This window comes from Dendrobates tinctorius, unplaced genomic scaffold (assembly GCF_039654945.1).
Source record: "Dendrobates tinctorius isolate UK_male_01 unplaced genomic scaffold, ASM3965494v1 ptg000098l, whole genome shotgun sequence".
NCBI lineage: Eukaryota > Metazoa > Chordata > Amphibia > Anura > Dendrobatidae > Dendrobates > Dendrobates tinctorius.
In genome coordinates, this window is record NW_027361766.1 from 26,331,126 (window position 1) to 26,349,044 (window position 17,919).

The 17,919-nt window shown below is 43.2% G+C and overlaps 1 protein-coding gene across 1 annotated transcript in view; it reads left to right on the forward strand.

Moving 5' to 3' along the window:
* MAPKAPK2 (MAPK activated protein kinase 2) overlaps positions 1-17,919 on the forward strand; it is a 95,035-nt gene that overhangs the window by 46,801 nt on the left and 30,315 nt on the right. Inside the window, exons 2-6 of the mRNA XM_073587261.1 lie at positions 3,903-4,042; positions 8,517-8,581; positions 9,468-9,547; positions 16,338-16,464; positions 16,683-16,758. Coding sequence (XP_073443362.1) covers positions 3,903-4,042; positions 8,517-8,581; positions 9,468-9,547; positions 16,338-16,464; positions 16,683-16,758 — 488 coding nt within the window. The remainder of the gene's footprint in view (positions 1-3,902; positions 4,043-8,516; positions 8,582-9,467; positions 9,548-16,337; positions 16,465-16,682; positions 16,759-17,919) is intronic.

Consider the following 17,919-nt stretch of genomic DNA (forward strand, 5'->3'; position numbering starts at 1 on the left):
TCGTGACCCCCCCCAGCCCCTCCTGTGACGTCTGTGAGACCCCCAGCCCCTCCTGTGTTCAGAACTTTCTGCTGCAAGCTCTTTTCAAAATTCATGAGTTGACTTCAGACCAACGCAAGCTTGAATAGTAGTTGCAAGTAGTAACATTGTCAATGCCACCTGACATCACACGTCTCGCGAAGCAGCTCCAGCAGGGGTGAGTTTGTCTGACCAAATATCATCATATGACACACTTCAAATTGATAGTTTTTATGGCCTGCAAATGATATAAATATCCAAATAGCCCCCTACCTCTTCCTGCTCTAATTAAACAATATCCTGAAATTTAGCCTTTTTCACTCTGAACCTCGCAATAGACTAAAACTTCCTGTTCTGGAGAGATCACTTTTCAGCACTCTAAGGCTATGTGCCCATGTTGCTTTTTTGAAGCAGAATATTCCTGAGCGGAAGCGCACACCCTCTTCCCGGGAAAACGCATGTGTTTTATGAAGCTCTTTTGTAAGCGTTTTTGACGCTTTTGTTAAGCGTTTTAGCATGCGTTTTCCTATGCGTTTTTGCAATACAATTAATGAACATGCTGCGTTTTTTTTCCGCTAAGCGTTTCCGTTGCGGAAAAATCGCACCATTAGCACAGCATGTGCAGATTCAATTATGATTGCATGGGATGCTTTTCTTAAGCGTTATTGAGGCAGAAACGCGCGTCTAAAAGCGCCGCGGAAACGCTTAAAAAACGCAACGTGGGCACACAGCCTAAGGGTCCCGTTCCACTAAACGACGCACCAGTGATCCTGACAACGATATGACCTGGTCAGGATCGCTGGTGCGTCGCTACATGATCGCTGGTGAGCTGTCAAACAGGCAGATCTCACCAGCGATCATGACCAGCAAGGACACTGGTAACCAGGGTAAATAGCGGGTAACTAAGTGCGCGCGTTGCTTAGTTACCCTCTGTTTACCCTGGATACCAGCGTGCTCATGCTGGGAGCTGGTATCCAGGGTATACAGCGGGTAACTAAGCGCGTGTGGTGGGAGACCAATGATCAAACACTGGCCCAGCACATTCCTGCACAATCAGCGATACCCGGCTGGGAGGGCGGTCGCTAATGCGTGCCACACACAGAGAGATCGGTGTTGCGTCACAAAATCGGTGACTCATCAGCGATCTCGCTTAGTGTTTAGTACCCCTTATCTTCACAGACAGGATTATGATCGTGTTATCTATATATAAATAGCACAGGATCATGCAATAGATGTCCTGGCATCATCCCCCTCCTGTGCAATGACCTCTGCTCTCAGATCAAAGCTTTCATACAAAAGTCTCATGGCAGTCAGTCATTTTTTTTTTCTCTTTTGGGGTGGGGGTGGGGTCAGTATCATCAATAGTCACTTTAAATGGTAGTCAGCTTATCTCAGGGAGGACAATGCAATAGTCAGACCCAGGGGCGGACATATCATTGGTGCATTGTGTGTGGCCCAAGAGGTAAGGGGCCCATTTCTACATCCAAAGAAAGTGCAATTTTGTATTTTTAGGAACTCTTGGGTTGCAAAGGGCCCATATATTCTTGCGCAAGGGGCCCTTTTCTGTCTGTGGCTTCCAGTGGCCAGACCATCAGTAGACCAGCACCCCGGTACGCATTAGACTGTCGGCCGAACCTGTTACTACAGTACGTGTGGGTTCAGCTGACATTTGTCTGTGTATGGCGGCCTTAAGAAGTTTGATAGAGGATGGGGGCTTCCTCTCTCAGCCCATTGACGCTCTTAGATTGCGGCAATGAAAAACATTACAAAGGTCTGAAGCCTCATAGGCCAAAAGACTTTAGGCCTTAAAAAGTTAATCCGCCACTAGGAAAAGATATGAACTAGCGGTTGTAAATGCTTGTATTTACAGCCACTAGTTAATGAACTATGCCTGGTGGCGGATTATCTTTTAAAGGCCTAAAGTCCTCTTTTTGGGGTGGGGGTGGGTCTTATGTAAATTTCAGCAAAATTTCTCCAATGTTTCTGCTTGTCAGCAGTTGCCACTAATTTTAAGTTATTGGAACAAATGTATCTTCTTTGTAAATGTATGACTTTGTGTTAGTCCTTGAAATCTGCCAGTAATGTCGCTTGTGTTTTGGTTTTCTGATTTAGTAATGCTGAGTGCAGCTAAATTGCATTACTTCTGACATCCAGTTTCCATGGTTGGAATCTTCTCTTCTACTAATTGCGGTCATTAAATACTTTTGGTTGTATCGTCTCATGTTTCAAATGCAGTGGTTTCTGTATCTTATTTTCCCTGTGACTGGTTCATCTTTTACACCCAGCGTCGGACTGGCCCACCGGAGAACCGGTGGATTCTCCGGTGGATTCTCCGGTGGGGCCTGGCATCTGGTGGGCTCTGGCACCCGCTGGCATACAGGGCCAGCAGTTGCCTAGGGCCCCTGCAGCTCCAGGGGCCCCCAGCCAGTGGTGTGTCGCACACCATGCAGCTGCTATAGGGGCCCCTGCCAGTGGAGCAGCAGCGGGTGTTAGGAGGCAGAAGTCCCTGTCACCGCTGCTAAAGAGAAATGAATATTCACTGCAAAGCAGTGAATATCATTTCACAGTCTCCACCCCCAGAGGCCCCGCCCCCAGCCCAGTAAGCCGCTCTGCATCTGTAAATCAGGGCCGGTGCCACCCTCAGTCCCCTCTGCTCCTGACTCACAGCCAGTGCACGATGACGTCACTACATCGCGCACCCGCTGTGTGTCTGGCAGACGGGGCAGCTCCTGACACTGAAGCCGGGATCAGCGTGGGAGCGAGGAGGAGAGGTGAGTATCGTGGTTTGTTTTTTTTATATCTCTATCTCTCTCTCTGTCTCTCTATCTATCTATCTATCTATCTATCTAGATATCTATCTCTATATCTATCTCTATATATATCTCTCTATATATATCTCTTTCTCTATTATCTATATCTATCTCTATCTATTATTTATCTAACTATCTATCTGTCTCTATATCTATCTATCCATTATTTATCTCTCTATCTATCTATATCTATCTCTCTCTATATCTATCTCTCTCTATATCTATCTATCTCTATCTAATGCTATGTATCTATCGCTCTATCTCTATAGCTATCTATCACTATATCTATCTCTATATCTATATATCTATTATCTCTATATCTCTATCTATCGCTCTATCTAACTCTATATCTATCTCTATATCTATTATCTCTATATCTATTTATATATATCTGTAGCTATCTATCTCTATTATTATTACTATATCTCTATCTATTATCTATCTCTATCTATTATCTATCTATGTCTATATCTATCTTTCTATCTATAGCTATCTATCGTTTATCTATCTATCCATTATCTATTTTCTATCTATCTCTATATCTATCAATCTATCTCTATATCTATATTTCCATCTATATCTATCTTTATATCTATTATCTATCTCTATCCATTATCTACTATCTACTATCTATCTCTATATCTATCTATTTCTACATCTATCTTTCTATCTATATCTATCTAACTCTATCTATATAGCATTATACCCTATGAGGGGGCAGCATTATACCCTATGAGAGGGCTATATTCTATGAGATGGCTGCATTACATTCTATGAGGGGGCTGCATTATATTCTATGAGGGGGCTGCATTATACTATATGAGGGGGCTGCTTTATATTCTATGAGGGAGGCTACCCCAACTCCTGCTACATAATTAAGATTTGTACTACTTTATATTATACCCTGATATTAGTGTGTTTTACCACACAATTGGTGGTCTTGTATTTATTTCTATGTAGCTACATAGTGGGCCCCAAGAATGATTTTCTCTGGTGGGCCCAAGGTGCTCCAGTCCGACGCTGTTTACACCCAATTTTCACATATTACTAGAATCTTTCTTCTCTCCCCCATAGATGCTGCAGGACTGTCCCAAGGCACGAAGAGAAGTGGAGCTGCACTGGAGGGCGTCTCAGTGTGCGCACATTGTAAAAATTATCGACGTGTATGAGAACCTCTACCAGTCCCGAAAATGTCTGCTTATTATAATGGAGTGGTGAGTGTGGCTTGGTTATTTTATTGCTATATTTTTCTTTCTTTATATTTATTCAACATTATTTATTTTTTTTTTTTGGAGCAACAGCTGACATACAAATGTATGCAAAAGAGAAAAATGAGTGAAGGATCGATCCTCGGCCTTTACCCGCACATCAGGGCATGCATTACAGAGGCAAAGGCGCAGAGCTGAAAAGCTGTATAGTACCAGGGGCAGGGCCGGCAGCTCAATAATATACTTGTAGTCAGGGAGGCAAATTAACCCTCTGTCTTTTAGGTCTGACTGATGTGGGTGGTTATTTCTTATAGAGGACTACCGGTGTTCAATAACAAAGGGTCCGTTTATACGAACCGACCGGCGCTATATGATTACCGGTAGATCTTTGATTGGCGTCCTCTAATAACTCCTCTTCAGCAGCGACCCTAATAATCTGTCTGTAACAAATCGTTCAGTGCATATAGGCTGATGTTCTCGGCAGCACAAGTCCTGTTTACACAAGATGATGTCCTGCCGAATGATGATTTTAAGTAAAGGTCTTATCCAAACATGTCTTGTGTGGTAACAGCATTTCTTCAGCGTGCTTGAAAAATATGTTTGAGTCCCCGCGGCTGCATGTCTTGTGGCAATCCATGCATGTGTTGCGGCTGTCTGAAAAATCTCGAGACATGCAGTCACGGGGACTCAAACAAATTTTTCAAGCACATGCAAATAAAATCCGTGGCGCCTCATTTAAGAGTCTCAAACATGGGACTAGCCAGATCTTCCTCCAGGAAGGACCCAGCCAAGGAGTGGCTCCTTTTGGAAACCACCATATTAAGTGGCCCTTTAAGTCAATATCCAGCTATTTACGAGTTTACAGATATGACAAGGGAAATGCCAAGGCCAGGTATCCATCCACAGACAGCTGTTTCGGGGTGTTGCCCCTCATCAGTGTGGAGTAGGATATTTTTCAAGCACGCCTAAGACACTCGGTTAATACACAAGCATGATCAGATAACACCTTATCTGAGCACGTTCGCTCATCACTGGTATTAAATTATCGTAAAGCTAGCATTTCCAAGGAAGGCTTGTTCACAATCTCAGTGTAAATGTACCCTAACAACTACCAAAGAGGGATTAGGAACATCACGGTCTTCCTCCATTAGAGGTTGGGATGTGCGATAGGATTATGGTACAGTTATGAGGCTGTGTGCCCACGTTGCATTTTTTTAAGCGTTTCAGCAGCGTTTGTGCCGGCTCAAACGCTGCAGAAACGCTTAAAAGAAGCTTCAAATTAATTTGCATGCGTTTTTGGCTTTTTGTGCCAATGCATGCGTTTTTGGCTTTTTGTGCCAATGCATGCGTTTTTAAACGCTCAGGAATCCGCTTAGCGGCTAAAAACGCAGCATGCTCATTAATTTCTGCATTGCTGAGCATTTTTAGCCTTCAACAGACAGCAACTAAAAGAGGACTCAAATCCTCCAAAAATACAAAAGACAGCAGAAAAAAAGGCAGCAATGTATTTACCTGCCTAGGCCTCCAGCCAAATGCACTTCAGGGTGCAGCAGGCCCATGTGGTTAAGATGGCAGTAACACAGGTGCAAAAATACCGATGAGACAGTCACTCACTACCTACCAATCCATGGAGGGGGTGGCTGCTTAGTATATGATTGCACAATGAAGTGCATTGGCTGGAGGCTTAGGCAGGTAAATACATTGCTGCCTTTTTTTCTGCTGTCTTTAGCGTTTTTAGCCTTCCCCAATGTTCCCAAAAAATGCGCATCAAAAACGTGCGTCTTTTGTGCAAAAAACACTCAAGAAACGCGCGGAAAAAAGACGTGCGTTTTCTGGGAAGGGGATCAGCTTCCTGAGCGTTTAAAAATGCTAATGTGGGTACATAGCCTGAAGGTTTCACCAAGCCGTGCTTCTTCAAAGAGTATTATAGAGCTGGCCATCTTACTCAATCAAAAGTTAGTTTGGCATTTAGAGAGAATTAAATATATTTTTTTCTTAACTGGGAATACAGTATTATAGCTAGCCTCCAACCTGATCCATATGGATGTGCTCTGTAAGGTTAAGGCTGTAATCTGTTAGTTGGCATCTTAACTTTAGGATCATGCTGCTTTATAAACAACTTGTCAGCATAGATGGCAAAACCATTAAGTGTTTTTTTTTTTTTTTTTTTTTTTTTTTATATCGTGCACCCTAAAGAGGAATAAAGTGATCAAAATGTTTACACCTAGAAAATGGTAACCCTAAAAACTACAGCTTTTCTAGTGAAAAAATGCTCTTGTGCTTCTCCTTCAACAAGGAACATGGTGATGAAAAATTACGCTCCGTCCTCAAGGCTCAAAAGTTAAGAGCGTTGACTTGATGCGTTCACTTTAAAGAGTAACCATCACTTGCATTTTAATCTCCGAAATTAATACACGTGAAAATGAGAAACTTTGTAATATATCTTGTAAGAGATGTTTGCTTCTTTCTCCTCCTGAACTGATCTTTAACTTTCAAAGTTCTGAATTTACAGGTAAAATCTGTATTCAGTGAAGACAGATTTACATTACTGAGTTGAGACAACCGTTATTACTGAGAAGAAGCTCTCTCAGTAATGTAATTCAGTCTTCACTGACTTTACCTGTGAATTCAGAATTTTGAAAATTAATGATCAATCCAGTAGAAAGAAGCAGATTTCTTGGATAAGAAAAATTACAAAGTTTTTTTTTTTATTTTTCATGTGTACTATTGGTTTATGAAATTAAAATTTAAATCGCTATTACACTAAATATTTAGTAGCTCATTGAGGAAACCTGTTAATGCTGTGGTGTTGGAGCCAACTGAGGAGCATACTTTTATGGTATTTGTAATGTATCATACATTCAGGCTGACATTGCAACATTCATAATCATTGTGAGAAAGGGGGCCAATTGCCCAAATTTCACACTGGGTGCACTGACTTTTAACCACTTCAGTGTCTTGAGAAACTTAATTCAAGTTAAAATCTAGAAGGCTATTTTTTTTTTTTTTTTTCCTTTTGACCAAGGATCTTCATGGCTTTGACGAGAACAAAATTTCACCTTTTTTGGAATATGGCATTCACAAAGTGTGATTTTTCTTCTTCAAAAAGGGCTGTGGTAGATTGGCTCACCCGGCTGCACATAGAGGTAGACACAGGAACTCTGTCTCTTTAAATCTTTAAATCTACTGGTTTATCAAATGTACTGCATAAACCAGTGCAGAGTTAGCAAAATAAACATTGGTTTCTAGCCTAAAGATAAAAAAACTAAAGATGGTATATGACAGTCCATCTTGCTGTGGGGATCTGCCCTCTTAGGGAACAAAAAGGTTCAACTTTCCTTATGAAATACCGCTCTGGAGCTCTGATGTCCAGGCACACCCAACACTTACTGAGCCAGAAGGATGTATATTTACCCTCTGGACTCCACCTTGGGTTGAGATATGGTGAACAGCCTCCCAACCACTCTTCAGCTGTTTACTAAACCTAGCCCTTAACATGGCCGATTAACCCTTCTCGGCACTTAATGTGCTAGGGCATTTTCCTAGGTTCATATCACTGAAGCGAATAACCTCAGTTACACACATCTCCCCTACAGTGCTTTGCCAGTGATGGTGACAGGGCTTATTGCATGTTTGCGTGATGTCTATACAAATCCATGTCCCTTAATATGTAAAGAACTACATCTGCATATTTGAATCAGTTTAATAACTTTTTTCCAACTTTTTGAAGGAATGTTCTAATTTGTGTTTTTTCCCTGCCTCCTGGAGGGCACATTCCTGAAGATTGACGGTTCAGACCAGCAGTCTACTAGGCTTCTAACAAAGACAATCTTGCATCTACAGAATGGGAGTAGCACAGTGGGTCTGAACTTTGTCCAATCCGGCCAGCTTTAGAGCCTGCAAGTGACCCCATGGTCCTTGCCTTGGTAACTGACTGCAGGGTGACTGGTGACCCATGCAAGAAGCTATAAACTATAGAATTAAAAATTCCTCCGTTCTTGAGAATTGGCTGCAATTGTGATGTAATGACTGTCTACAGTAAAGACCGCTATTATATCTACAGCGCCAAGGTGTAAATACGATAAAATTAATATAATGTAGCACTAGTCAAAGGATTAAGTATTTAAAGATGAAAAATCACTTCTAAAGATTTTTTTTTTTTTTTAATTCTTTAATGTAATTTTTGATCCTTTACCTACAGAGTTGTGACCGGGGCTTAGGGAAGGATTTCTGTACATAGCAGATCACTGGTAATAGCGATCTAATGGCAGCCGCCCCTTTTGCTGCAGGAAACCATTGACATCACCCTTGCCTTGGGAAAGAAAGACATTTCCGGCTCTATTGATTTACATCGAAATGTGTGGTGTATTCTTGTGGATGGGGTTTAAATAAGTAATAATTTCATTTGTGGCCGGTGATTACTGACTGTCTATTGCTATAGATTATCTTTTGCCTTAACATCAAATAACTGTCTTTTTAGTTTGGATGGCGGTGAGCTCTTTAGTCGAATCCAGGATCGAGGTGACCAAGCTTTTACTGAGAAAGGTATGTCCACCTTCCTCCAGAAATAAGATCCTCCCCGCGTTTCTGAATCTTTAGGTACAGTAAGTAACGTAATGTAGTCTCTGTGAGATCGGCTGAATACGAGGCCCTTATATCAGACCGATGTATACCTGTCCGCCCAGCGCTTACTCGTGGATTGATCGCGCATATAATACACACCCTTTGGCTGGGTTCACCTTGTTTCATCCCACCAATCATGCAACTTCTGACTAGTCTGAATGGTTATAAAATGGACACCACCAGAGGCAGGCCAAATAAAGTCCACAGTTGCTTATTGTAGACCCAGTTTGCCTCAGTGGCTGAATTGGGTGAATTGGGGACACATTGCAGATATTTGACAGTTGGTAGCAGCCAGAGAGAGGCCTTCCACCATTTTACAGAGGTTGTCCGACTAATAATGAATATTATTTTTTTTCTTTGCCATGTATTATTGATTTAAAAATAAACAGTTATGCTCACATTATAGCCCCCCCCGGAGGAGCCTAGTGCAGGCGGCCCCCGGAGGTGAGGAGTCACAGTACTGCTCCAGCTATCGGGTGACTAGAAGCTCTTTGTCATCAGAGAAGCATGAGTAGTTCTTCAAGCCACACGGCCACTGCAGCAGTGCTGTGACCTCTGAATGGGGATGACAGTTTCTGGATCCAGTTCAGACTTACGGACTGGGCTGCACCCAGTCCATGGAAGATCGGCTGTTTTCTCCCTCCCCACCCTCTGTTGGCCTACCTTTTCACAGTCACTGTGTGCAGTGTCCTAATTGTTTTATGTACATTTGCAGCAGGATGTGACACACCGTCTAGTTGTAACAACCAGCGTTTGGTCAATCGCACACTTGTAGCCTATGTTTCTAACACTTACTTCTATATTGCAGAGGCTTCAGACATTATGAAAAGCATCGGTGAGGCCATCCAGTACTTACACTCTATTAATATCGCCCACAGAGACGTTAAGGTATGTGGCACAGATTGGCCTCTGTTCACTGTAGTGCTTGGCATCGGTAATGTGTGCTATTGGAGTTTTGCTACAGTTTTCATTGCTGTGGGATCTTTTGGTTGCAGTCAGTGATTTGTGACTATTTCCGTATAAACGGATTTCATGTATATGCATGTTATATGCCGTGTTTGGTAACACTATCATCATGACTACTGCTGTAAACTTAGCTATTCCCACCCTGATATGTTTTATTACAGATTCACAGGATACCTTTTCCGTATTTTGGATCTGTATGTGGGAGCCCAGGACAATTGATTTTTGGGAAAGTTAAAGGGAATCTATCTGCAGATTTTTGCTATGTTGCTTCATGCGGTCCCCAGATAACATCTGAGAGACTGAATTAAGTGATGTGTAATTTATTAGGCTCTGTGCCATCAACTTATAATTGTTTTCACTGCCCTGACCACAATGCACATGAGCCCTGGTCTGACCTCGCCTCTATACAATGTACACAAAGCCATAGTGTGGGCCGGATTAGTTTTTCAGCTCTACTTTGTGCTGCATCTGAAATGTTTGTCAGAACCACTGCACCCTGTAAGCTAAGTGGTGCATCATAGGAATCAGGGTCTCTTTTCTTACCTTATGCTGATCTCTGATGACCGGTGACTGATTCCCTTTAACGATCCAGTAGTTCAGATTTCAGACTGCTTTTGTTCTCAACTAAAAATGAAAGTCTGGCATTGGCTCTCTCATATAGAACATGGTGGCCAAGATTGATGGTTCAGCCAACAGCTATCAGGTGAAGGCCATCTAGTATGTGTGTTTGGGATTTTACATTCTGTGTGTTCTCAGCTATAGCTTTACACTCTTATCTACTCTGGGCTCTCTCTTGCTTGCCCTGGATCTACTCTGGGCTCTCTTGCTTGCCCTGGATCTACTCTGGGCTCTCTCTTGCTTGCCCTGGATCTACTCTGGGCTCTCTTGCTTGCCCTGGATCTACTCTGGGCTCTCTCTTGCTTGCCCTGGATCTACTCTGGGCTCTCTCTTGCTTGCCCTGGATCTACTCTGGGCTCTCTCTTGCTTGCCCTGGATCTACTCTGGGCTCTCTTGCTTGCCCTGGATCTACTCTGGGCTCTCTTGCTTGCCCTGGATCTACTCTGGGCTCTCTTGCTTGCCCTGGATCTACTCTGGGCTCTCTCTTGCTTGCCCTGGATCTACTCTGGGCTCTCTCTTGCTTGCCCTGGATCTACTCTGGGCTCTCTCTTGCTTGCCCTGGATCTACTCTGGGCTCTCTCTTGCTTGCCCTGGATCTACTCTGGGCTCTCTCTTGCTTGCCCTGGATCTACTCTGGGCTCTCTCTTGCTTGCCCTGGATCTACTCTGGGCTCTCTTCTTGCTTGCCCTGGATCTACTCTGGGCTCTCTTCTTGCTTGCCCTGGATCTACTCTGGGCTCTCTCTTGCTTGCCCTGGATCTACTCTGGGCTCTCTTCTGCTTGCCCTGGATCTACTCTGGGCTCTCTCTTCTGCTTGCCCTGGATCTACTCTGGGCTCTCTCTTCTGCTTGCCCTGGATCTACTCTGGGCTCTCTCTTCTGCTTGCCCTGGATCTACTCTGGGCTCTCTCTTCTGCTTGCCCTGGATCTACTCTGGGCTCTCTCTTCTGCTTGCCCTGGATCTACTCTGGGCTCTCTCTTCTGCTTGCCCTGGATCTACTCTGGGCTCTCTCTTCTGCTTGCCCTGGATCTACTCTGGGCTCTCTTCTTGCTTGCCCTGGATCTACTCTGGGCTCTCTTCTTGCTTGCCCTGGATCTACTCTGGGCTCTCTTCTTGCTTGCCCTGGATCTACTCTGGGCTCTCTTCTTGCTTGCCCTGGATCTACTCTGGGCTCTCTTCTTGCTTGCCCTGGATCTACTCTGGGCTCTCTCTTGCTTGCCCTGGATCTACTCTGGGCTCTCTCTTGCTTGCCCTGGATCTACTCTGGGCTCTCTCTTGCTTGCCCTGGATCTACTCTGGGCTCTCTCTTGCTTGCCCTGGATCTACTCTGGGCTCTCTCTTGCTTGCCCTGGATCTACTCTGGGCTCTCTCTTGCTTGCCCTGGATCTACTCTGGGCTCTCTCTTGCTTGCCCTGGATCTACTCTGGGCTCTCTCTTGCTTGCCCTGGATCTACTCTGGGCTCTCTTGCTTGCCCTGGATCTACTCTGGGCTCTCTTCTTGCTTGCCCTGGATCTACTCTGGGCTCTCTTGCTTGCCCTGGGCTAGATTAGATGCACATAATTAAATATTTACTTTGAAAATATTCTAAAATTGCTTTTTGGTGTAATGTGGAATTCCAGCTCCCAGAGCTCACCGCATGCTTCTCGACTTAGTCATTTCAGTATAATGTAGATATCTTGGGTGTTAAACTATATACAGGCTCGAAGCACAAATTTCCAACTGCTGTAGCTGCACACTTCATGGCGGTGACATTATTTGGCAATGCCACTGGCAGGATTATGATCACTATTTCACATACTCTGCCACCTGTACAACATTAATTAATTTAAAAATGACGTGCACATAAACTGGCTGTTTTTTATACTGTGGTTTAATAAAATCTGATTGTCAATGGTGTATAATAAACGGCCGTCATTTTCCTTTGAAGTGCAGCCTTACTGCAAGCTGTGGTGGAATTGTGCTAATTTTTGGTAAAAAGTTTGTTATATGCAGTAAATGCTTGCTCCAGTCTTAATATTCCAAGACTGCAGCTTTTTCCACTGAAGTGTTTGAAGTGGTCACGATATAGAGAGATTTTTTTTTTTTTTTTTCATGTTCAAACGTATTTGCGAAATCCTTAAAGAGAAGCTCTCAGCTGATTCATGCCTCCTAAGCCATGGGCAGCATGAATTGGAACCTGGCTGCGTGTTTGCAACTAGTTTTTGCTAGCGTCTCACAGAAATCAGTTTGAAGAGCCGACTGGGGTCCATAGGAAGAGACGTGACTAGTCCAGCACCACCCTGGGCCGGCTTCTCCGTGCCGCTTTCCAGGTGATTGATGGACCTCTCCCTATGTGCATACGTAATAAAGACCTGTCAATTAACTAAAGCAATTAGGGGAGAAGCTGGCCAAGGGTGGTATCGGACTAGTCCCATCTCGACCTGTAGTCCCGCTTTTTCAAACTGTTTGAACTATGATTCCTCTAAAATGCCAGAGCATTTCAAAGAACTGGTAGCAATTGTGCAGGCAAGCTGCCACCCAAGGTTTGTGCTCATGAATTGAAAGACCGGTTCCTCTTTTAAAGGTGGAAACACCAAGTTTAAAAGGTTATTCCCTATCCTTCTGATGGGGAATATCTTAAAGGGGTTCTGTTATGAATGGGTCTCCGAGGAGAAAAAAGCAAAACAAGCTAAGCCACAGAAAACCTGAGTGGTTGGTAACTATGCAGATCCCGGATCTTACCACACAACTAGCAGTAGCCGTGGAGCGTGCCTACGATGAACCTAGACGCCTCGTCACGGCCGGAGGACTACATAAGCCTAAAGCAAGAAAAGGGAAAACTAACTGCCCCAGAGCAGACCCCAAAGGAATAGATAGCCCCCACACATGTATTGACGGTGAAACAAGATGAAGGCACAAACACAGGCAGGAAAATAGGCTGAGCAAATGATGGGGCCCAAACTAACTAGACAGGAAAGAAAAGGGAAGACACTGTCTGCAACCTGCAAAAAAAACCCTACAAAAATAATGTCCAACACTTCTGATAGCAAAATTAACCCTGAAGTCACTAGACTTCTCCCACTATATCAGCACTCTGAAATATTCTGAGGCAGAGCAAAAAGAGACCTAACTAGTAAGGGACAAAAAGCCATTTGGCAAAATACTGATAAATAAGAGTGGAAATTCAGCTCAGCCCCCAGCTGACCACACAGACCACACAAAAAACTGAATAGACCAACAAAATCAAGTGTGAACATTAGCAGAAAAACTTAGCTTTAGATGACTGGAACAGAGCTGAAAACCAAGAGCTGACAAGCCAGAAGGAATCACCAGCACCTGAATAGGGCGTCAGCTGTCTTAAATCCAATCTGAGAATCCTGAGATCCAATCGTCATACTCATTCTCAGGTGGCAGATCTCCACCGATCAGACCAGCCGCACCATCTCCCATCACCACCAGAGGGAGTCCAGAAGGGGAACTCGCAACTGGTGAACCAGAGAATGAACTCACAACAGGGTTCTGTCCACACGGGATGACTGTTCAAACTAAGTTCTGCCGTTTAGAGCTTCATGGCAGGGTCAATCATTTACGCACACCTCCCCACCTGATTGTTTTCCATGTATCTCCACCCATTGACAGCTCTGGCTTCATAGGGCTTGGTTTGTACAGTCATTCTGTGCTGACAGTCCCTTTAAATATTGCTGGAGTCTGACCGCTGGGACACCCATCGATCCGGAGAACAGGTCTTTTGAATAAAGGTTGAGCATACGCATTTCCGCTCCATTCATTTGCTATGGGATTGCTGGGGATGGCGCAGTTCAGCAGTCCCTCTAGACATTGAAGGGTGCGGAGATGCGTATGCTTAACTTCAGTTTCCATTTAGATGGGCATTTCAGAGCCCTGATCACAGGATTGGCCTGGTCCCAGTGATAAGTAAGTTACCCCCTTTCCTATAGATGGGGAATCACTTTAATAATTGTAAGAAACCTGTAGAGTGTTTGCCGGCTTATTCACGGTGCTAAGTGTAATTGAGAGGTGAAAATCATTCCCTGCAGTTGTCTTGAGATGCCATTTGAAGGCTACACAATGCAAATGATGGCATCTTCCTGATGTAACTTCATGTAGAGAATATTCTGCTTAATATAGCAGAAGTTTCTCTAAGCAGGGACTTTATTGTTGTATTTATCTTAACTGGGTTGTCTAAGATTACAAAAATATGGCCGCTTTTTTTTTTTTTTTTTTTTTTCCCCAATATCACACAGCCCCTGACCATGGGTTATCTGGTATTTTATTTCTACCCCATTGAAGCGACTGGTCAGGGGTTGCGCTGTCTCTGAAAGAATACAGACCTGTTTTATCTAATTTTGGACAAGCCCAAATAACTACCGTGTTAGAAGCACGTGCTTTATTAAAATAATCATGGCCAATTTTAAATGCCACCTCCTTTTTCGGCACACTGAATGTGAGCATCCTAGAACCATGCACAGGAAACCTGGCAAAAACCATTTCCGGAGGGGTCTTTGGCACTTGGGAGATTTACCAGCTGTTCTGTGTCACTTGGCAAGTATTGTTTAATTGCTCCATCCTTGACACCCTGGCCAGTGACCTTAAATCGATCCAGCACAGGGTGTGAGGGTTTCCACACCCCCCCTTTTAAGCCTTTTTGTATGTATGTACAGTACTCTGGAAAATGTTCTTCAAAGGAAGAATACTTATGAAAAGTTTTTTAATTTTTTTTTTTTTTACAAAATGCAGAGAAAATGAGTGAAAAATCTAAATCATATCAGTATTTGGTGTTGCCACCCCTCAAAATGGCATAAATTATTCTTGGTACACTTGCTCAAAGTCAGACTTTGTGGTCAGGTGTATGAGTGACCAATTACACCAAACAAGTGATAATTATCATTCTTTTCATATCTAGGTTTTTACAGTCATTTACAGATACTGCTTTTTAGGGGGCTTTATAACTGGGTGAGGAGCAACCAAACCCTGCTACAAGGGTGAGGTTGTGGAAGACAGTTTTATATCATCACAGTTTAGGCTGGTTTCACATTAGCATTTCTGTGCGCAGCGTAGGCCTGCGTACTCCTTTCCTTAAGATCCGCATGCATCCACATGCGTCTTGCGTACCTATATTTAAAATTGTGTACGCAGGGAGATGCGTTGTATGCGGATGCGTCCCCTTGCATTGTTTTGACGTGCCCACAAACGCTAATGTGAAACCAGCCTTATACACCATGGTTGTCAAGACTAAGCAGAGCAACAAGACACCAGGTAGTTATACTGCATCAGTAAGGTCTCTCCTTGGCAACAATTTCAAAGCAGACTGGGGGTTGAAGATCTGTGGTGGTCATGCTGTTTTGAAGACCATCAACACAGTGGTCAGCCAAGAAAACTGGCTCAGCAGATGAAGGACACTTCATGCTTTTCTTTTACATCTGAAGGTGTTCTGCAGTGACCGCAACCAGTAGGAAACTACTACACCCATCTCACAAGCCATACCTTCAACATGAAAACAAGGTCCAAAGTGTCCCAGGAGCCGTTTTTCCACATTGCGGCACCAGGCCACATTCTGCTGGTGCTTCTGTGAGCAGCCTGTATCACCTAAATGTGCTACCATGGTCTGCAGAATCTCTAGACTTACCTCCCATTGAAATTGCCAAACATTGACAATCCAGAGGTCATCAAAGGCCGCTTCCAGCAGCAGATTTTGATTTCTTTCCCAAAAACATTCAGTGTGGCAGAACATTTCTGAAACAACCATTATTAACCTCATTGATAACATGCCAAGGCATGTTAGTGCTGGTATTCGTGTGCTCATGCTTAATGCTGAATAAGACAAAATGTTTTGAAAAATCTTAGTTTTCTTTAATCCCCGTGCCATCCTTTGCAGATCATTAGAATTTCAGTCTTGCATTGAAGTGCTATATATTGTTGATCCACTTGATTCCAAGGAAGTTGGTATGAGATTACTATCCATGCGTCTTTGTGTAAAATTATTGTATTTTTCTCTTTTACATAGTATGTAGTTATCGTATAGTTTGCTCTTGGGCTGCTGCTATTTTATCTGGTACCTGCTGGTAAAAACCTTCATTGTCTGTCTCTTCCAATGCAGCCGGAGAACCTCTTATACACAACAAAAAGACCAAACTATGTGCTGAAGCTCACAGATTTCGGCTTTGCTAAAGAAACAACAACTCACAACTCTCTAGCAACTCCCTGTTACACGCCGTATTATGTGGGTGAGTATTTGTTGCCAGGGTGTTGGTCTGGGTTGTATGTTGGTGATCCTACTTGGTGGGCGGTAGGATCACAGAAATTATTCATTATAAAGCTTCCTCATGTCCAGTTAGTTTTATGTAAAATAGGTAGAATAGGTTCAAAGTGTTTCCCTACATAAGATATGTTGTGTGTGGTTTTTTTTTTTCTTTCATTCTAACGTTACTTTGATCTCTTTAAGCACCCGAGGTCCTGGGACCTGAAAAGTACGACAAGTCATGTGATATGTGGTCACTTGGGGTCATCATGTATATTTTGTAAGTATTATTAACCTTTTCTATTTTTCTTTGTTGTATGAGGCTTTGATGGTTGATCTGTTAGCTGTAATGCCATTTGTGAAGACAGAAAAATTAGCAATTGACTTTTTAAAGAGAATATGTCAGCAGATTTTTATGTCATCAAAGAGCAGCATGATTTAGGGACTTAGACACTGATTCCAGCTATGTGCCACTTGCTGCACTGCATGCTGTCACTTTCATACAATCCACTATTTTGTCTGCTGCACATCTAGCAGTTCACTGAATGCTGAACTCAGCATAACCCCGCCCATGCCACTGATTGGCAGCTTTCTGTGTACACTGTGCATAGCCAGGAAGCTGCTAATCAGTGGTGGAGGTGGGGTTATAAAGAACAGTTACTTACTAAACTGTCTTACACTTTCTCGTTAACACATAACTGGAAACAGGGTCTCAGCCCCTACATCATGCTGCTCTCAGGTTACATAGTAAAAGCCTGCTAACATATTCCCTTTAAGCAAGACTGTCAGCCAGTCTGCCCCACATTGTTCTGATCAAAATAGGATTTTGACCAGTGTGGGGAGAGAAGAGGGGGAGGGTTACTGCAATTCTTTAAGGGGTTGTACAGTATTGGGCACCGTAAATTTATGGCTTTTTTTTTTTTTTTTTCTCCTTTTTTCTACAAACTGTTTCATAGATGAATGGGTCGTAGTTTCAATACCAATAAAACCTGTCTATTGTACATTGCTCTTTCTCCACTTCTTACTGTCATATTTATCTTTTCTACAACAAGACTTGCAGTCTTTAGACTCCTACCCCATCTTATCTACGCTTTTCAAGTTGAAAACCATCAGTTTAGATCTTCTCTGATTCATTACATTCCGAAACCCTAACGGTTGCACGGACTGCATTAACATCTGTGCACTAAGAAAATCTTCAGGATCTGAAATTGTTTGAATACGCATCCAAATTATGGACAACCCCTTTAATAATTTGCAGGAGCTGTCCAAGCTTTGGGTGAAAGTTTCTGTGTGTGACTGCAGACTTCTGAATCCTTACAGCATGCACTGTGCGTACTGTCAGGATTCCCTGGGATCTTGCCGGTGATATCTGGCAGTCACACATGTATGCGATTTCCATACTTTCACTCACATTCTGACTAGATGTGTTCATCTTTTCTCC